The sequence below is a fragment of the Eschrichtius robustus genome, chromosome 18 (genome assembly GCF_028021215.1).
Source record: "Eschrichtius robustus isolate mEscRob2 chromosome 18, mEscRob2.pri, whole genome shotgun sequence".
Taxonomy (NCBI): Eukaryota; Metazoa; Chordata; class Mammalia; order Artiodactyla; family Eschrichtiidae; genus Eschrichtius; species Eschrichtius robustus.
Window position 1 is genome coordinate 3,127,555 of NC_090841.1, and position 21,782 is coordinate 3,149,336.

At 44.0% G+C, this 21,782-nt stretch overlaps 1 protein-coding gene across 1 annotated transcript in view; it reads left to right on the forward strand.

Annotated features, from left to right (window-relative positions):
* The first annotated feature begins 3,505 nt into the window (after window positions 1–3,505).
* Window positions 3,506–21,782, forward strand: part of TNFRSF19 (TNF receptor superfamily member 19) — an 86,897-nt gene continuing 68,620 nt past the window's right edge. The window contains exons 1-2 of the mRNA XM_068526590.1: window positions 3,506–3,669; window positions 21,141–21,243. Of these exons, the coding sequence (XP_068382691.1) occupies window positions 21,166–21,243 (78 nt within the window). The 5' untranslated portion in view covers window positions 3,506–3,669; window positions 21,141–21,165. The remainder of the gene's footprint in view (window positions 3,670–21,140; window positions 21,244–21,782) is intronic.

The following is a 21,782-nucleotide window of genomic DNA, read 5'->3' on the forward strand; positions in this document are numbered from 1 at the left end:
GCCTGTCAAGGTAGCGAAACAAAGGAGGCATGTCTCAGGTGTGGGAAAGAAAAAAGCACTCAGTGGCAATTGGGGGACATAAGACACCTTCCTCAAGAACCTCAGGAAGCCCCCTCCATTCTTTGACATGAACAAGTGAAGTCTCCTCAGTGTTAAGTGCACCGAAAGGCAGCCTGGGCCCCTCGCTGTGGATCAGACAGCCGCCCAGCCCCACGGCACAGCCAGGTGGCAGAGACAGGACTTGGGGAAGAGAGCGAAATATGCCATTTACACACGACGTGGCACTAGGAATCAGCAATAAAATACTGCCACTTGGTGTTGTTAAAACCGATCATTATGTAGCCTGTGGTGACAGCATCAGATTTAATTGCTCTAATCTGAGCTTCTTGGAGGGGAAAGAGGAAAGCTGTGCAGCGGCTCCCCTTCCTGGAGTCCTGCCGAAGCAACAGCGGTGCAGGCACGCCTCCACAATGCAGGGGGCTCCGCGGCCTGGGGCTCAGCCCTAATGAGCTGGGTCGGGAGGCCTCATTCCAGGCGGCCTTCAGCCACACTCTGCTCCTGGTGACGCGGGGCCCGAACCTCGCTCCCCTTCATCTTACACGTGGGGGGTCTTGGCCACAAGACAAACAACTCAAAATAATTTTCAGCCACTTGGTGAATACACTCCCCCACTGGAGATGATATCGCATTGCTAGACATATTTTGAACTACAGATCTTCCCTGATGAGATTTGTGTAAAGCGAGGATCATTTGAGTGGTTTTCATTGAAGTCCCTGCTTTCAAATGCCCCCTGCCAGGTTCCAGTGGAACTGTAAGAATCCTAATTCAGCCCCTCACCTATTTCTGTTGGTGTTGAGCTCTATCAAGACATTAGGGTTTACTTGCTTATCCATAGAGCCTTACAGAACATGTAGGTGTTATGAGTTCATATGTCGGTGTATCAGGAAACCTAATTTCTGAGGGCAGTTTGATGGAATATGGATTTAACACTGGATGCAAGGTTGGATTAACTCAGAGAAGAAATGGGCATATTTCTTATTTCCATTGGGAAATATTTTGTCCTTTGAGATATTTTATTTGCATTCAATGGAGCCCAGGAAACGTTACGTGGAGTCCAGGTATCACAGGAGTTTTCCTGGTGTACTTTGGAGAAGTAATGGGAAATCACACCTGTATCACATACTGTCCAAGCTCTGAGCATCTTTGAGAAATGATGTGTGAGGGAGGAAAATTATACAAGAAATGTTGGATAAAATGACTTTTTTTTTTTTAAATTTTTTAAAAATTACTTTTGGCTGCGTTGGGTTTTAGTTGCTGCACGCGGGCTTTCTCTAGTTGCGGCGAGCGGGGGCTTCTCATTGCAGTGGCTTTTCTTGTGTGGAGCACGGGCTCTAGGTGCGCAGGCTTCAATAGTTGTGGCACGCAGGCTCGATAGTTGTGGCTCACGGGCTCTAGAGCGCAGGCTCAGTAGTTGTGGTGCATGAGCTTAGTTGCTCCGCGGCATGTGGGATCTTCCCGGACCAGGGCTCGAACCCGTGTCCCCTGCATTGGCAGGCGGATTCTTAACCACTGCGCCAACAGGGAAGCCCCTAAAGTGACTATTTAAATGTTATACTGAACTCATTAACTGTTGAAACCAAAAATTTTGCTATCAAAATTTGTTCGAGAATCATAGAAGTCTGGAAATAAACACACCATAAACTACATTTTCTAATATCACATCAGGAAAAAATAAGATGAAACTAATTAGGAAGGGAAGTTATATAAGTTATATAAATTAAATTCTGTTGTCTTCTAAGTTTTGCAAAGATATTTTTAACTGGCCTTCTAAAAGTTGGCAAGTTGCCATTAGAAAATAGAAAATTTTCCTTCAGGCTGTAAAAGAGTGGTCTGCAATTCAGAAATGCACTGTAACCTAGATGGTAAAGAAGATGGAATTTTCTGTTTTCTATTTGGATAAATACTAAAAATAAAATAAGCTTATTTTATTGAATCTGCTACTGTTAAGGAAGAGTAGCAAGACGATTCTAAATAATGTGCAATAAATTTCTTTATTTTTTGAAGCATATTTTCTTTTTTTAAAATAATTAATTAATTAATTCATGTTTGGCTGCATTGGTTGGTGTGTGCGGGCTTGGTGCTAGGGATTCTCATTGCGGTGGCTTCTCTTGTTGTGGAGCACAGGCTTCTAGGCACGTGGGCTTCAGTAGTTGTGGCACACAGGTTCAGTAGTTGTGGCTCACTGGCCCTAGAGCGCAGCCTCAGTAGTTGAGGCGCACGGGCTTAGTTGCTCCGCGACATGTGGGATCTTCCCGGACCAGGGCTCGAACCTGTGTTCCTTGCATTGGCAGGTGGATTCTTAACCACTGTACCACCAGGGAAGTACGAAGTTTAATCTTAAATTATGGGTAAATAGACTAATGTGATGATTTTTAGTGAGTAAAGAGGTCAAACTATGGATTTAGCAGAAACGGCCCTAAAAGGCAAGGAGCACAGCTTTGGGGTAAGCACGGGGCAAGACTATGCTCTACATCGTTCTTTTCTTTTGTGAATTTTAAATGCTTCACAAGTGCTAATAAATTACACCTATCTAAGAAGTACACGTGGTTTTAAAATCTAATTTTCTGAATCCCAAACTAAGACCAAGACTAAGATTAAGTGTCCGCCCAGGGCCTTAAGTGAGAGGGTGACAGAGATCAGACACTAGGTAACTCTTGGTTATCTCATTAATTACTTTAATTAAAGTACTGCTGTTTAATTGGCAAAGTCTAACAATTTAAATGTCAAAGAAAAGACAGTTTACTTAAAATCCTTAAGGACTTGTCACACTGCAAACAAAAACACACTTTGAAGAAGTCACCCTCTCCCTCTGGCAGTGTCCTGGTGCTTCTCCGAACCATTCTGGATACTGGACCCCCGGTCTTTGGGAAGTACTGTGATTTCTCTAAGGAAGAGGCAATTATTACATGCTGTCCTCTGGAGCCAGGGTGGATCAGGGGGCCTTTCCCGCTGGAATCACCCCGCAGTACCGCCAGGCCTTCCAGCTGGGCAGCAGATGACAGAGCTGCGCTGCGTGAGTCGCAGGCGTGCAGCGCGATTAGAGGCCGGGCCGCCCTGCTTCCCGGGGCGGGGCGCGCTCCCCGCGGGCGGTGCAGCCTTCCTGCCAGGCCCGGCGCGGTGATGTCATGGGATCCGCGGCTCGGCGAGATGAAAGGGATCCAGCGCGGCCCGCTGGCACCAGGCACAGCTTCCAGCGCGCAATCAGGGCGCAGCGTGGGGACCCGAGCGCTGCGGTCCCGCCACTCAGCCCGGGCTGGGGTGACCGCCGGGCCAACTGGGTGCAAGAAAAAAGGAGGAAAGCAACGTGATCCGGGTCAAACAAAAGAATCCGAGGACGGGGAGGCGGGAGGGCGACTACCTGCTGAAAGGAGCGTTCCAGGAACCCTGCGCGCACACACGCAAACTTGGCCTGCCTTTGATGTGCTGCAACTGATCACCGAGCAGATTACGGGCATTTCATCTCGCTGCTCGTCTGCCTTTGATCTGCAGGGCTCTTTTTCTTCTCCTGGATTGGAAGATTCGTCTGGGCTTGCGCTGACATACATTTTGGGGAAGGTAGAGCTTTTGGCACAGAAGCGCTGCCAAGGAGAAACTCAGCTGCCGAAAAGGGTGAGTACTGCAAAGAGTTCAGCACGCTGAAGGCGCAGCGTTCATGTTTCGTTGTGGCTTTCAGTTCGCTTTTCCTGCGAGTTCTCAGAAAAGGTGGTTCTGGTCCAGAGAGCGCGAGCATTTCTGTGCTTGAATACTATGTGTATGGATGAGAGGAAACACGATACTCGGTGCCGTTTCAGTAGTTTGTACAAAGGGTTTGCAATCTGTCGCGCACATTTTACTTGGAAATGAGTTGTTCCAACAGGACAGAAAGGGAGAGAGCTAAGTTTAGCAATCACCCGCCGCTGCAGAGCCCGAGGTCTGTAGGCTGTAATTGCTCTAAGTATTTACAGGTTGCTTTACTTAGTAAACGGGCGGAGGAACTCTACTGGATGCCAATGTTTTCCTTGTTTTCTCATAGAAAAGAGTACAGTGCATCTCTGGCAATACTGTTTCTTTATTTATTCTCTCACCTCCAAGACTCCAACCTATCAAATACATTTCCTTATGCAGTGTGTATCCTCAAAGGAATCACTGGAGAGGCATTCAAGTATGATTAAAGCCTTTCCTGGGTAAAACTGAAGAATTTTCAAACAGGGAGGTTTAAGTTGTGCTAAGTTTGGTTTAAAAAAAAAAAATCATCTAGTGGTTTTCTGGAACCTTTGGCAATAGCACAGGCCTCATGTACAGAAACATTCACAAAGTTAATATTCCTAAATTAAAATGTACTCTAAATGTAGTGACAGCTGTTGTGAGTTAAAATTTGCCAACTCTTTATGAAAACTGAGTAATCAACAGTTATGATGTTACATACAGTTTTTAGCCACATTTTCACTTAAGTTTACGCTCAACATGGCAAAACCAAAATATATTGCTGTGCTGAATTTGAAAGTTAGCTTGTTTTGTCAGTTCAGTGGTCACATGCATGTGCGCGTGCACACACACACAAAGTCTTTACATCGAGATGCAAGAAAATCCAGTGGAAATGTAAGAGCGCCATGTTCACATTAGTTCATTTTAATATTCTGGTCTTAATTTGGGGGGGGTTAAATATTTATCATCACAATAGTCTATTTTAGTGCTAGCCGAACCACAGAGAAAGTAAGTGATGAGAGAGATGGGTTATTCTTTAGTCTGAAATTCTGATGAGACAGGAAGGGCCTAATGAGTCTCATTTCACGTGTAATTAATTTTTCAGAGCCAATTAATTAAATTACTTTCTAAACTTTCCTCCTGATATTCTAAGGAGGATAATTAGCATTGTTTGCTTAATTTTAAAACTGATAGCTGTTAAGTGGAGATTATTTAAAACCATACCAAACTGACTATATTTTTAAGATGTGTCAGTAAGAATTTGAAAGATTTAACTGTTGTATTTAGTCATGCCAAGAGAGGCATTTACATTTTTGTTTTACTGACAGTGTGACAAAGCACGTTCACAAAATCCTGAATTATCAGCTTAGGTTGATTTTTTTCATTTGTTTGCTGAAAAAGTCCTCTTTAAATCACAAAAGCAGTAGTAATGTTCACATTAGGATAAAGAAAATTAAACTTTTAAAATAATGACTGGAGAAGATGCCCAAAGAAATAGTGTGCTTAAGAACTCGGTCATTTAGTTCATGTTTGGGACTTCAAAAAATTTTTTAATGACTATTTATTCTGCTACTAGGTTCATTCTAACAAACAGACTTCCTTCAACACAAAACAAAAGGGAGAATTAGCAATTATCTGATTAATTTAGGTTTTGTAGAAAACTAGCTTGGGCAAGTCAAGTCATTGAAAATTCAGTTCAGTGTCTGAATTAATTCAGTTAATTGTTTACTTCTTGTGTCTTGGTCGAGAAATGAAACAGATTGTATTTGATTTTAAAAGAAGGATGCCTATTGCTGAATGTACAGGTACAGTCTCAAAAGCTGTCTCTGAATTAATTGCCGCCTGATGACCTTGACTGTGATTTAAGAGGGGATACTCCATAAGATTTCCACTGAACGAAACCCTTATATTACATTTTTTAAGCACTTTCCTATCTGTTGCTTCAATGGCAGCTTTGTTACTGCAGAAAGTCCAAGACTTCAAAAGACTTATTTCTAGTCCTGATTCTGTCACTGATTAGCTATGTGACCTTAAGGGATTTGCTTCACTCCCCAGTGTTCTCATATGGGAAATGAGGGAGTGGATCAGATCATCCTCCTGAAATAAGTGGGGTGGAATTTTTATAGCCATCTTACAGATGAGGAAACTGAGATTGCAGGAAAGTCGCTTGACTTTTTTAACTAAGTTACATGGCCTGTTTTCCAAGTCCTGGTCCTGTGTCCTTCCCAGTTCACCATGGATATTTTCCAGCACCTGCTAAAACAAATGCACTGCTGACTGGAGAACAGGGTTAGTTTGAAAGATCAAGATAACCACTTCCTTCTGCTCTGCAGTTTTTGTTTCTATGATAGATGTGTCCGTCAACTGGATTAGTCCGCTGACTTCCCAACAGTTGCTTTTGCTTCCGTATTTCTAAGCAGTCTGAAAACAATTACTGCTACACATAGTTTACCATGACATTTAAAATAATTTAATATATCAGTGCAATGTGAAATTATATATATTTGTGTCTGTGTGTGTATGTATATATATATATACGTGTGTGCACATATATATATTATGCACATCTTTTGACATTATATGCACATCTTTTTGTGTTTCCAAGGATTTGATACTTTCTTAGAAGATGTCAGTGGTGTGCATGAAAAGTTTAATAGTTAATTAAAGGTTGTTATTCCTCCAGGGAGATTCCCAGTGGGATTTTGTGAGATTTCAGTTTACATATTCCATATGGGCTGCTACATGATATATATTCCCTATTACATTTGATTATGTTAAGAATCCTTGAACATGTTTTCACTAGCTCCTTCTGGGATTTTTCTTGAAAAAAAAGGAATATATTTCTTGTGAATAAATTTATTTATTGACTATAAATTTTACACATATACACTGCTCTCAAGGCCAAATATCTCTCATGTCTTATCACCCTCATAAAGGTTTCATATAAAGCTTTACAGATTATTACTTAGTAACATTCACTAATATTTATTAATGTACTAGTTATTAATTCAGTAATATTTATTGAGTACTTGTGTGCTAGGCACTCTAACAATATTTTTCAGGACACCATCTCATTTAAATTTCCAGCAATTAAGTTTGTCATTCCAATTATACAGATGAGAAAAATGAGGCTCAGAGGGATTAAATAACAAGTGCAAGGTCACAGGGCTGATTAAGTGGCACCACTAGAGTCTATCTGATTTCAGTTCGGGTTCTTTTGTTCTAGGGCTGGGCAGTTAATTCCTTCTATTATAAGAATTACATACAGCTGAACTTAACTGTTAGCAAACATTACAGCCAAAATTTGGGGGCAAAAACGTGCTCTGTTTTTCTTTCCTTCTTTTGGTATATTTTATGAGCGCTATTAGAATTTTTTGATAGGGTTTTCCATCAGTTGGCCTAGAATCTTCAACTAGAAAGGACCTCAGGACGTAATTCATTCTTCCTCTGCTTCAGGACTGGACCACACTCAAGCGTCCACCATTGGTCTGGTTGGTCAGACTCCCTGTGATGGCAGGGCTGGTCCAAGGCACCCTGGAAACATTCAGAAACTGGTGTGCCTTTAAAGAGTGATTCTTTAAAATGTCAGCACCATTTAGAGGAACGGGCTATGAAAGGGGGGGGCAGGAGGAGGCTCCCTGGTGGCCGTGCTTAATTTCTCCTCAACTGTCACAAGCCATTCAGCTTTGCTCCAAACTGCCCCGCAGATCCACCCACTTGCTGAAATCACCACTCTGAAGTGACCAAGTCTCACATCCTTCGATTGAGAAGTACTTCAGCATCATCCATTGTGACTTAACTCAGATCTTTGGTGAGAAGGTGGAGGGAGGTGAGATGGGGGTGTTGAGTGACTTTTTGAAACCATTTCTTCCAACACAACCCACTCCCTTTGTGAGAAGAGTTCCGGGAAGTACAGCTTTCCCCATCCTGTTAATGGTCCCCAGTACTTAGACAGCCCTATGGCCTAGCCTCACTGGCTGCTGCCCTGCAAGCCTGTTCCTTAATTCTGCACGTGCGGAGGAGTCCCCTGTATTTATCAGGAAGCAGAGGAGGAGGGTCAATGGCTCGTTTCTCCTCTCAATAAACACATGAGAAGAGTCTGGCCAACGCAGTGTCATAAACTCACCAGGGTCAGTGCAAATGCTGCAACTTATAGCACCTTTGCTCTATAAATGTCATGAGTTTGACATTATATCAGCTAAATAAATACCCTCCTTGGACTTTCCATGTGTATTAATTTAAGCATTCGTGGTACGGTGATGATTATATTAGTGTTCAGGAGGCCTGGATTTTGGATCCTGCTTTGTTAGTAACTTGGTGTGTGACCTTGGGCAAGTTGCTCCCCATCAGGCCCCCAGCCCTACGCTGATAGTCTGATTGGCAGCAGTGGGTGCTGGGAATTACTTAAATAGCTGGGTCTTGGTTATTTTCCCCCTTATTTTCTTAACTATATTTGGCAAACTTTACAACTCTTTGAGATTGTGGCCCCCATTTATTCATTCATTCAACAAATTTTTAATGAGTACCTACCACGTGCCAGGCATTGTGAACAAAGGGACAGAATTCAGGATTCTCATGTAGCTTGCATTCTATTCCTTTTTCCCATGAAATAGTGCTCTACATGGAAATTACTAGAAAGTCAAACAATTTTCCATTAACTTTGCTTCCAGTGAGCTAGCTTATCACTGAAATTATTTTCTCAAGAAGTTTGTTACTTCATTGGTTCAACTTTTTTAGGAATATATTCTAAACAAATACACTGCGTATCAGCTTAGAGATTGCTAAAACTAGCTTCAGAAAACCAACCCGTAACATAGTCTTAAAAACAACACCTCTGCCGAGATCTTCATAAGAATTTGGCTTTTTCAGGGAATTCGCTGGTGGTCCAGTGGTTAAGACTTTGGGCTGTCACTGCCATGGGCCTGGGCTCAATCCCTGGTTGGGGAACTGAGGTCCCTCAAGCCACAGCGGCCAAAAAAAAAAGAATTTAGCCTTTTCACTAAAATTTCAATTCATTAATGATAGTCAGTGCTCTAAAGGGAGAGAATGCTTGCAGCCCTAATTCTAAGCATTGGTTTCATTGTGAAAGATCCTAGGAGTCATATGATTCTTTTTGTGCTACCACTGGGTCCTCCTTCCTTCAGACACTGTCCCCAGGTCACTTACACTCAAAGTGAGGTAAGTGGGGAGCATTTGTTAACTTAAGCGGCCTCTTCTTTAAAGAGTAAGAGGCACTTAACGGCTACAGTGCAGAGGTTCAATGGTTCTCCACTGTCAAATACCATTTCAGTTATCGATTTTTGATGCTTGGCATTGTGTGCCTGACAAAAGGTACAGCCCTGCCAACAATGGCTGCCATTTAATGAGCACTTACTATGTGCCAGGCATTGGGCCAAGCTCTTTAAATACCGTATCTTATTTAACAACGACCAATGAAACAACTTACTTCAACAGTGGGAGATACAGAAAATTGGGAAGGTCAAGTAACTTTTCCAAGGGCATGCAACTAGCCAATGGCCAATTGGCCTCCAAGGCCAGAATATGCGATGCCAAAGGCTGTGTACGTTAATAGGATCTGTCTGCAGAGAGCTAGCAGGGGGCTCACGGGGAAGAGCAGTCACATACAGATCACATGATGCAAGAATGAGTGAACTAAATGTGCCACTGTCTCTAACAAGGAAGGGAGGCCAGAGAAAAAACAAAGTAGTTCCTGGGCTGGCAGATTAAATTCCTCTCAGAAAACACTTATTGAACATTCGTGTTAATGTTTGATACTATCACAGATGCAAGTTTGAGCAAAATATGCTGCTTCTCGAAAGCAGGACTCCTTTTAAGTCCTAGAGGAAGAAAGCTAAGTCACAGGAAGTCAGGACAGGCGGGTGCTGCCGTTGTGGCAAAAAGGCCTCAGACCTCGCCGTGACGCCTGAGAGCTGTGGCTTCTGAGCTGGTTCCTTACCACCTCGGGGGAGGGGGCATCAAGAGGAAGCTTGGGGAGCAAAGGAAGGGCGCGTTCAGGGCACACCGGAGGGAAGGCCCGCAGACCAGTTCGGCCAGAACTTGAAGTGTCCCGTCTAGAGGCAGGAAAGACAGAGCTGAAGATGTGGGTGGAGCCCAAACATGGAAATCCCTGACCAGAAGCCATTCTTAACAGTGAGGAATCTTTGTAAATCTTTTCATTGGACAGGGACCACGATGAAAGGCAGGGGGAAGCAGGACGGGTGGAGCAGAGCAGCCGGGAGGGAGGTTTGAGGGCGGGGCATTCAGGGGAGAGGCGCGGAGGGCCTGTATGGCACAGGCCGTGGACCGGGTGCTGGGATGAAGAGGAAACGAGGAGGAAGGGGTGAGTGTGTGAGACCTCACAGAGAAGCAGCAGTAAGTCAGCTTAACCACGGCGGCGGCAGGATGCCCTGTGTGCAGGGCTCCGGGCTACGAAGAAAATAAGCTGTGCCCTCGGGAAGGTGAGGTCTAGTTAGACAGGTAACTTCCAGCTAAGGGCGAGCTTGTTAGGGAACCTCGGGGTGTGATGTGGTCCCAGATCACAGCTGACAGGTAGGCTGGGGACAGGCCCACTCGCCTTGACGTTCAGGTAAGACAGTGCGTATCATTTGTAAATGGTTAAAAATAAGTCGTGATTGCGGTTTCTATTCCGGCCATGACAGCCTTGAGGCTGACACTTGGAAGGATATTTTTAATGTATTTTGTACAAGTACCTAGTAGCGCATTCGGCGTTCTCAGTGCGGGGTCATGAGACGGGCGGATTGGTGACCAACTGTGACAACTTACTCATTCTCTCAACAGACATTTATTGACCATGGGCCTTGCGATATAGAAAGGAAACATGGGATTTGGTTCCATTCAAAGAGACGTGCAGGTGTGCCGGGGAAATCAAAACCAACACAGGAAGTGGTGGGCGCCCCTGCACCAACGCGGTGCGTGCGCAGTCTCTTGGGTTGGGGGCAAGTTTGTCCACTTACTCACTGGACGGATGAACGACAATTGATTACGTTTCTACAGCATTGTAGTGCCGAAAACCTATTTATTCTGTACATGGTTCTTTTACTCCTTCCACTAAATCTGTAAAGCGGGCACCGTTAGCCTCGCTTCGTAAGCGCGCAAAGTGGAGAAGTTTCGACACCGTCCTCGAGCCGCGTGTGGAGGCACAAAGCCCGGACCTGCGCCGCCCACGATCCCCGGGGGCCTGGGCCGGACTGGGCTGTGCCCGCGCCGAGGCGGTGGAAGCACCCCGACCTCTGGAGGCCAATGTCCGGCGAGCGAAATGGGGAGGACCCGCCGAGAAAAGCATCTGCAAATGACGAGGCGGCTGGTGGGCCGGGTCCTGGTGATCCGGACCCACCGCGCACACGTGTCACGCCGTTTCCTGGGCCTTTCCTGGCGCAGAGGTGGGCGCGGGGTAGAAGGTCACCGGCAGCGCAGAGGCACAAAGGCCTGGAAACAGGTCCAGGTGGACGCGAAGGCGCCCCCTAGCCGCAGGCAGGTCCCCGACACAGCCCCGCTCTCCGTGGTCCTGGTGGGCCCCCTCCTGCCTGCCCAGGTCCGCCTGCGGGATGCAATCAGCAGCTCCCGCAGCCCGGGGGCCACCAGCGGCTGGACCGCGGCCTGGGGCACCCGGGGGTCTGCGGGGACGCAGCCCGGAGCCCAGAGGGTGGGTGGTGGGCGGTGGTTCTGATGTGGGCGGGGCTCCCGGTGGGCGGGGCCGGGAGGCGGCGGCCGTTGCCGGGCTACGGGGCAGCGCGGACCCGCGGCGCCTGGACGTGCCGGGTGTGCGCGCGTGGAGAGGACCCCGGCCCAGCTCCGCACCGAGTGCCGCGCGCTCAGCCCAGCTCAGCGCGTACCGGAGCGTCAGATCGCCGCCGGGACCTGCGGAGCAGCCTCTAGGCACCCGGGAAGGTAGGTTCCCCGCCGCCCCCGGGGCCGTGGCGCCGCGGCACGCGCGCGGAGAGGAGGCAGCTGCGGGTGGAAGGAGGGGGCGCCGGCCTGGGCTGCTCGCGTGCAGAGTAGGGGGCGGGAGGACAGGGCCGGCGGAGGCGACTCTCGGGAGGGCTGACAGCAAGGCCACCGAGATGCTGCAGCTGGAGGAAGCGGAGGGTGTGAGCACCCCCCGGCCCCCGTGGGCGACGGGAGTGGCCGCGCTGAGCCCCGCTGTGCAGGGATCTTGTAAATAGAAAGACTGCATGTAGGCGAAGGTGCCTGAGTGTGTAAGTGTGTGCGCGCGGCTCTCCCGGGGCCTGGACGGGGGCGCTCCAGCCCGTCCTGGCGGGAAGCGGTCTGCAGGCCGGCCGGCCCGGCGGGAGCTGGGGAGAAGGGAGGGCACTCGGAGGATGTGCCAGCAGCCGGTAGACACAGTGATGGGAAGGGCCGCTCTCACAGCCCTGGTCAAGGGTCTCATGCCATTTCATGGAACAGAAATTAAGCTCATACAGTCTTGAGGATGACGTTTGGAAGCATCCAAATACAGCGATCTGTTCTGATGGTAGCGAACTATGCGTCAAACCTGCAGTTACCATTGTAAGAAATCCAGGTCACTTTTTTTTTTTTTGCATTTTAATAAAAGGACTCAATTTGCAAACAAAAAATCATAAGCATTGTTCGATATTTCTTTAATTGAAACAGTTTAACAAACTACTTATGAATGGGTGGTTTTTACTCCAATGACAGTTTTCCTTTACTAGAAGACGATTTCTTTATATAAAGAAGAAACAGTTATTGTTAAACATGACTTCTGTAAACAGAAGGATTTATTTTAATATGTTGTTATTTCATGACCAGATACTTGTATGCAAAAGGGAAGATTATATTGCATTCGTTCAGGATTTACTCCATATGTTTTCTGTTGTACAGCTTCACCTTAGGTGTAGTTTTAAAACATGTTTATTTAAAGCACTGCTTATTATCTAATTTAAACATATGTAACTAGAGGGGGTGAGAATAGAGTCCTTCCCTGGAAGGCAGTTTTTGACAGTTATTCACAGAGATATCAGTACTTATGAAGAGTTTTTCTTCGCATAATATTTACCAAGTTCTGAGAATAATACAAAACATAGAAATGCAATTTCATTTTGAAAATACTGCCTTGACATGAATACATAGTGCATTATCATGAGCTCTATGTTTGTTCCCTTTTAACCCATGGAGGTGTCTCATGACATCTACTTTGTTACTGAGGCCACATGGCTTTATTAACTTTGGAATGTTTTTCCATACTAAGTGCTAGCTCTAGGATGTTGAGTTAGCATTTTCTGGGACATTCATGGAAGTTATTTGTTTCTTTGATGGGGGTATTTTTAGGCTCTGAGTCCAGGCTGGATTTTGAGTTTGAAAGGTAAGGACATAGGAAGACTTCTTGTGCACCTGAAATTGCAATGTAAAGTGCCTTTCCTATCCAGAAGACTTGAATAAGGAACACTGCTAAATTTAAGTAACGTTTAAGAGGCTTTTTAAAAGAACAGAAAGAAAATTTTTTTTTACTTTAGATGGTCATCAAATTTAATTTATATATAATGTGTTTGTACATACATATAATAATCACATGCTGTGCTTAATATGTTAATTTAATTCACTAGTTGTAGCTCTAATATATGAATCCGAGGTATGTTGGGGACATTTGAAACCTAAGTGAGGAATTCTGCTAACATGAGTAGAATATTCTTCTCCTTTTTCACCTATTTAAATCTCTGAACCCAAACTTAACCCAATCCTCTGCAACCAGTTCAACGATTCAAAATATAACACAGCACAAAAAACTGAAGGCATCTTTAATGAAGGAAGCCAAGTCCTCTTAAATCTGATGAATCAATATTTAAAGTCAAGCATTTAAAAATCTGGAAAAGGCCAGCATGCTCTATCTGTTGACAACAGGTTGAATAAGAATACCCACCTCGAATAAATGTACACCCCAAATAAAGAGACAGCTGCTTATGTGATAAGAGAGCGGGGAACAGTTAAACAGTTCAAGGCGTTTGTCTCATGGCAGCTGATTCTTAAATGTTCATAGCCTTTCTAAAATGACCTTCTGGCTGAAGAAAAAGAACAGTCAAGCAGTAGGAACGCAATTTCCTTTCATGATTTACTGGCTGAGCAGTGAGTTCATTCATCGTATTTTATCTGTCTCAAATGTTTACATTTAAAAGTAAGATGTTTAAACAGTATTGGGTTATCGTCTAGTCCACACATCACAGAATAGGTACCTTTTAAATTGATGTTTTAAGACCTGGGTTTTTAAAAAGAGAACAACCAACCTCAGCAATTATATAAGACAAAGGAGCTTGTCTACCTCAAGATTAGATGTTATTCAGCCAACTCTTCCCCTCCGTCTGCTCGGATGGCTCTAATCTGAGGAAATTCTAAAAGAATGGAGGCCTCTTATAATGGAGAACACTACACATGTTACAAAGAAGGACTTTGGAATCTATCCAGGCTTCTAAAATAAAAATTTAAACAGCTGTGTTGTAGACATTATTATGCACAATTCTCTAGAATAGATTGTGTCAATGTTTGGGGTCCCCTCAGACCTTGATGCTACAATTGTCCTATTTGTATTTTAGGATTGAGAAACATTTGTGAATTGGGGGGAAGAGTACATTAGTTACAATCCGCTTGTTGATTGAACATTCTGAGAACACTGACTGATTTTCCTAAAGCAAAAATGATAGCATCTACAGCTCAGAGAAATGAAAAGAATTAGTCTCAAAAAACCGTATCCTAGGTTAAGTTCTGTTGAAAAAAATTATAGGAGCCTGACGATGACTGGCCCCTAATGTTTTTGAACTTTGGAGGAATTGAAGATATTGTATTTGGCAACAGAACATTTTAAAGCTTGTAGAGTTTTTAGTAGAAAATATTTCTTGACTTGAAAAGGGAAATCATTCTCATTTCCCAGCCAACAACAATATGTATATTTTTATTACCGCATACCTTCGTGAGCTTCCTAGGCTACAAAAAGGGCTGCCAACCCTACCGTGTAGGAAGAACAATTTTCAGGATATAGTGAAATTGAAGACGAAGATAAAGAACAGCTAGAGGCTAGGGGTTATTGCCCCGTTTGGAAATAGCAGTACCCTAAATTTCTAATTAATTTTTTATTCTCTTCACATATGGGACTGACATTATTCTCAGCCATTTATGATTCTGTTCCACCATTAAATGTAAAAGGCTGTATGTGTGGCATTGGCGTCATTTCAGTGCTGATTTTATAAATTGTAAGCCTGCCAGTGTACTTTAATGTTGATTTCTTTAAAAATATTTCAGTTTATTGCATATTGGGAAAATGTATGAGTTGGTTGTAGCTTCATGACCTAATGTTAATACAGTTTTGCTAGATGAAAATGTTTACATGTTGCATGCCCTGTGTGCTGGATAATAAATCAAATGGCTTTGAAGGGATGGGGGTGGGGGGAAAAAAGAAAGTTAAGCAACTTATTCTGAAACGAATTATCCAGATTATTTGAATTATTTCAGATTCATCTATTTTGGTCATTTATAAGATCACAAATAAAAACTATTCTCAAAAAGGTTACTGAATTGTTAAAATTAGAAAGATACATACCAGATCTTCCTCCTTGGTGATCTTGGTCGATATTATAACCCTATATTCAGAAATGGGGTCCTCACCTGAATTGTGTGCTACCACCATCACTTATAGTTCAAGCTCAAGCTGTGGTTGCACAGATTTTTCCCCTATATTATTTTATCCCTTACAACAGCCCTAAGAGTAAAAGTATTATCCCTAGCTAATGAATTTCTTCATTTATTCAGCATCTGTTGGGCACATATTTTGGGTGAGTTACAGTTGTAGAGGGAAATCGCAGTTCTTGTCATGAAGTCCTCAGACCCTAACTGATGGTAAACTCAGATGGCTTGGTTGACGATGAATGAAGGAAGGTTGCCCCCTGTGACAATAGGGAGGAGTGGGGACTGGAGCACCAGACGCCTATGTTCTTCTATGGACGGGACAACAGATGCTCAGCTGTAGCTCATGTTGCCTTAATGTGGGACTCATGGATGCCAGGCTTTCTAATTTTTCAGGAAAATGCTCCATTTTTAATATTGAAAACTTATTTTTAAAATGAAGTGCTGTACTGACAGAAGGAAACAATGCATCCTGGCAAGATGCAATGCAAGAGCTACAAAGAGAGGGAAGGAACCAGATAATCGTCCTGTGAGACAGAGAGATATCCAGGGTGCTATGGAAGCACCAAGGAGGGTGCCCGTGCCAGATTTAGGGAGATCCCGGTTTGACAGATTCAGGAAGGCATGGTAGATGAGGCACAGTGTATAGGAGAGCCCCAAGGCAAAAGAGGGGGCGGCAGTGGAGGGACCTGCAGGTTGAAGCAGCCACTGCGGTTCAGATCCAGGGGGCTGCCCCTCCCCAGCTGCTCCCGGAAACCCTGAGCTTTGCCTGGTGACGCACCAGCCCAGGTCTTCAGGATCTGGACGAGGAAGGGAAGGGGGCTGCACTTCGTTTCAGCATCTTTTGGATTTACCCCGCCTCGAGGCTGGCCAATTAGGATTGCCTCCCTGTTAGTTACCATTCATTCAAATGAGCAGGCTAAGCAAGTTAACTTGATAAGCAGCCACTTTCTCTGCCGCTTAACAGAGTGTTTGCCTGCTCTGTGCTTTGGGCTCCTACCTCTTCTTTTTTGCTTGCCTGGTTCTCCTGACACCTGCTTGCATTTGCTGTAGAGCAGATGGTGAGGCAGGAACGCCACACACCTAGATTCCTGTAAACTAGCATCCTTGGTCTTCTCCTGATATTTAGGCAAACTGTGAAAACCCTCGTGGGCCCATTGTACATAATCTCATAATGTGTGTATCTTGTGCCTGACGAGTCCTCCCCCAGATAAACAGAAGACGGAATTCTGTCTGTAAAAGCATTTCTTTACCTTGGCCAAACCCAGAAGTTAAAAGCAATTTCAGTAAATATCTTTTTATGGCCTTGTTTTTATTTTAAATATTATTACTTAAATGCTTGTTATTTCATTAACTTTTCCTTCTTTATATGAATGCCAAAGCATTTCATAAGGTATTTGTTTCCAGGAAATTCAAGGTCACGCTTATAACACTGCACCAGCTAAATTGTTTATTTCTAAGTAGTCTGTGGCCAGGTGGTATGAAAAGTCTCCGCAGCCCTGCTTAGCTGGGAGTCCCTGCAAAGCACACCTTTGCGGCATCCTACCCCAGATGGCACCACCTCCTTTCAGGCGCCTAATAACTGCTTAATCAGAGTTGGTGTTCATTCAGCGTGTTATGTGGTTACATAGCTTTGTTCGTGTTGACCAGGTGGATGTAGTCCTACTGTGCTAAGTGGAAGGGACTTGGATGCTCAGCGCGGTGGGTACAGCCCTTAGCCAAGCTGGCAGAGCACCAGGGCCCTGCCTCGGGGTCACCAAGCGTGAATTTGCTTTGGTTTCCACTGTTTCTAGTACATGTGTTCTTCGGCCCTCAGCGTTCTCCCCATTGTGTGGCGATAAAGATGTACTTCAGAGGGTAGGTAGTAAGGAAAGAAGCTGTACTTCTTCTAAAGCACCGACACAGTACTTATACCGTGAACGCTAAGTTCACACTGACCCTGTTCTCAGTCTTCGAACGCTTTCTGCAGCCTCAGTCCAGAGGTCTGAAACGCTACCTGCCCCTCGATTGCGACTGTCTGCATCATGTCCCACACTTGTCCAGAAGGTTGCAGCCTTCAGGGGCTGTCACACACACTGGACCATTTGCTCCTCAAGGATGATATCACTAACAGAGGCGGCCACCATCGCTAACGAGTATCGAGCACTTATTCTGGGCCAGGAACGGTGACATCTTCCAGCTGTTAAGCTCACTATTCCTCACGGCCGTCCAGGAGGCGGTACTGTCGCGACGCCCAGTTCAGAGAGAAGGAGACAGACTTGGGTCAGGTCCGCAGCTGGTAAGTGGTGCTCCCAAGAGCAGCAGGAGCCACGGCAGCATTAGCAGCCGTGAGCTTTTACTCTGTCCCAGGCCCCGGGCTGCGCATCTTACCTGCATTATCGCACCGGACCCTCCGCACACCCCATGAAAAGGGGTCTGTTTCTGTCTCTATAGATGTGTGGTCTCAGAGGGACTTTGCTAAGAAATGGGACTGAAAACCCAGGTGTTCCAGTTGCCCTTTTCCCGTGACCATTCTCAATAACGCCCAGGCTGTTTTCAGTTATGGTGGCTTTACCTGCAGAAGACTATTTGAACTTGGCCTTTATAGCGCCCTGATGGCTCTCGGGATCACCCACCCAAGTCTAAATTACATCTCAGCCTCTTGGTATAAAAAGCCAGGTTAAACAAGAAGCCACGGAAAACAGAAGTGGCGTATTTCAGTGGCACAGTTCAATCCCCAGCTCCCAGTGTAAGAAATCTTCTGTGAAGAACTGCTTGCGCTTTTTAAGCCAATTAGGATTTTTTAAAATACGTCACTGTATCATTTAATCCTGTGTCCTAATCTAAGGCACTGAATGCCTTGAGAAGGCAATAAGGTTTTATATAAATCTGAAACAGAATGTTTATCCTGTTCACCCCAGAAGAATTAGATCTGTTACGTGCAAACAAATCTCAGGTGTTTTCCACAGTGTATTTTTCATTGTTTTGTGCTTCTTCATTCACTTAGTTAATTCAGGAAACGTTCGCTGAGCACCTTTGCGCTCGACGCAGGGAACACAGAGAATTCTAGGTGTGATCCTAGGATTGAATGCTTTAAAGGAACATTCAGTCTGGGAGTGAAACTGACCTGCGGCGTGATGGGTCTTGTCCATGGACGTGGAAAGGGCTGTGGAACCCCAGGGAGGACCTCACTTCACTCAAGCTGCTTGGCTGTGGACCGCATTCAGTAGAGTGATAGTTGAGCTGGTTCTCAGAGGGACCCAAAAAGGGAAAGGCTGTCCAGACCAAGAGGGCAGGATCACGGGTGTCCAGAAGAACTGTGGGTATCGGGGTATGGCTGAGCTGGGCGGGCAGTGAGAGCAGTGACCTGTGATGAGACCGGCAGGCCGGCGGGTGAGATTATACAGGGCATAGGTGCCAGGCCGAGGAGTTCAGAAGATAATTTGCAGGGACAAACCCACCTGTACGTACCCCTGGATATTTAGGTGTAGCAATAATGCTCCTTTTGTATTTCCCATTCAAACTACTCAATTTAGCATGTGTGTTGGGAAGATAAGACAAATCAGCACATTGGCTCTAGTTCCGTTAATTTTTTTCTACCCTATCATCTAAAAAATACCAAAATCTTTGTGATGCAAAAATCATAGTACACTTTGTTCAAATTTTCTCCTTTTTTTTGGTAGTGTATATGTGGTTTTTATCTCATCCTTTTTTTTAGGTTATAAACTTTCAAAAAGGATCATGTTACGTACCTTTTTTGCCCCAAGAGCACTATACATATATTTTTTGTCGTTATGAATGAAATATTTACACTACAAAGATTTTTTTAGGGTAAAGAGGGTAAAAAATTCACCTGGATCGCCACAGTATAAACCTAAACCATTGATAATATGTTGGCATGTTTATTTTTGTACACAAAATGGGTGTATCTTACAAAGTCAGAATCATAGCGCCATGACTTCTAGCTTGATGTGCCTTTACAAGAAGATGCTGCAGTGTTTGTGTGCCTTACACAGTAATCAGCACCGTATCCCAGGAGAGTTTTCTGTGTAAACTAGATGCTCGATTACCGACCGATTACGGACAGACTCTATCGATCTCTTTATTTCTCATGTTTTATGTAAGTGCTTTGGTATTTATACCCTCTTTTCCATATTAGTTTACTTCCATGTAGATTTTATGTTTTTTACTTTTAGAAAATTAACACATTAAAAAAAATTGAAGACCCGGCTGGGAAAGAGATAGCCTAAAGCATACCTTTCAGGGAATGTGATTTTATCTTCTGACCCCAATCCTGTGTCTACACAGCAGCAGGTTGCATGGTTGAGTAATTGCTGGATGATTTTGAGATGTGCAAGGGGAAAAAAAGCTATGACCAAGAAGCTGGAAAAGCCAAAAAAAAAAAAAAAAAAAAAAAAGCCGTCTGAATTCACTCAAAATGGGTCTTTCATTCAACCAAGCTTAAAAATGATTTTTCATTGCCCTGGTGGTTGGACCTGCTGGGGCAGCTGGGATGACCACCTGGGTTGGTCTCCAGGCGGGGGTGGGGCGCGCCCCTGGCTGACTGCTTGGTCCACGGTTAGGACAGCAGCCTGCTCGGCCCGCTTCCTTTGTTGTTATTGTTGCTGTTTTTCTTGAGCTCTTTGCTTCTGGTTGTTCTCTGCTCTGGTTTCTTTCCAGTTAGTCAGGTTCTCTGCTCTGGGTTTCTGTTAAAGAGAAACTGAACCATTTTTTCTCTGCCTGATCGATGGAGCGACCAGGTGAGTCTTCACTTTTTAAAAATTTTCAAATAAATCTCTTCTCTTGACATTGAGTGAATCTGTAAAACAAAACAAGACAGATTCATTTCTACATTTTCCATCATTCCTGGTAAAGATATAGAGGCTTAGTTTACCTTTTCTTGAAATGTCAGGATAGTGCCTCCAATTCATCACTTGTAAATGATTTTTAGATGGTTTTAAATAAATGCTCATTTTTCTGCTAGTAGATGATTTGTACTGCACTGGTTTGGGGAAGAGCTCACAAATGCCAGTTGTTAGCTATTTCTGCTGCTTAGTGGAGCTGAAGGCCCGATACCCAAGCACACAGTTTTTATTAAACGGAGCAGGTTGTTTTCAGGTGTATGTGACACGGGGACATTGGAACCACCCACCTGGGTTTGCATCCAGCTCTGCCTCTCACTGGCGATGTGACCTTGAGCAAGTGACTCAGGCCTCTCTGAGCCTCAGTCTCCCATCTCTAAAACGGGGATAATGACAGTATCCACCTTCTAGAGTAGTTGTGAAGATGAAATGAGTTCTGCTAAAAATAGTACCTGGCATGGCGTGCTTAGCGTGTGTTAATTGTTATTTTATCTTTGTTATCATCCTGTATGACTAAACCCGTATAAATGGAAGGTTTCTATAAGTCACAGTTTGAATGTAATTCTCTGCTGGGTGAAGTCGACTGGACACTGTAGAGACTTGGATAGAAAGAAAATAAAGGCATGTGTAGCCTGGGAACTCAGAGCCAGCAGGAGTTTTGTATATACTTTGTAGGTAGACAAAGCTTCAATTCACATAACCTAAATTTGTAAAGAATTACATAGTATTTGTCTATGGTATCCTTTTAAAAGGTGATTCCTTTTAAAACATAAATAGTGTTATGTTTTACTAACATACTAAATAATATTATGTTTTACTAGTGTATATAATAAATGGTAACATTGTATAATACTTACAGAATGCAGTCACTCATGTTATTAATGTTAACTGTATCTTCTTATCTTTTAGAGCTCTCCAACCAGAAATACATTTAATGAGAGCGATGGCTTTCAAAGTGCTACTAGAACAACAGAAAGCATTTTTCATGGTTGTAGTTTTACTAGCCTGTTTGGTAAGTCAACTGTTTACTTTCATAAGAATGTGGGGAAAGAATTCATAAAACTAGTACCCAATCTATTTTCTATTTCTAACCCCATATCTTAAAATTTTCTTTCAGATTCATTTTATCATTGTTACATTTAATTAATAAGTCAAAGGTTGCTGTTGGGTCTTGACTTTTGTAACAGTGGTCGCAATTATTTATTTAAATCTAGGTGAAGTCATAAAATCACAGCATCACTCGTTGCCGCATGATAATGATACTCCATTGAGTTTATAGGCAGATGCCTGTCACAGCACAGCCTAACAAGACCTTAGATTCTAGTTTGGAGCCCATGACTTCACAGTTTGTGAAAAATTAGGAATCATTTCTTAAATGCTATTGTTTTATATAGTTATTTATATCCTTCTTGGTTCCAAAAAGCATCAAAGACAGATGGAGAATTGTAATGTTTGAAAGCTTTAACACAAAACATTTATGAAGGTGTTCAAAAGAATTACTGAAACATTTAATCTGGAGATGCAGTCATGATCTACAAATGTAAAAAGAAT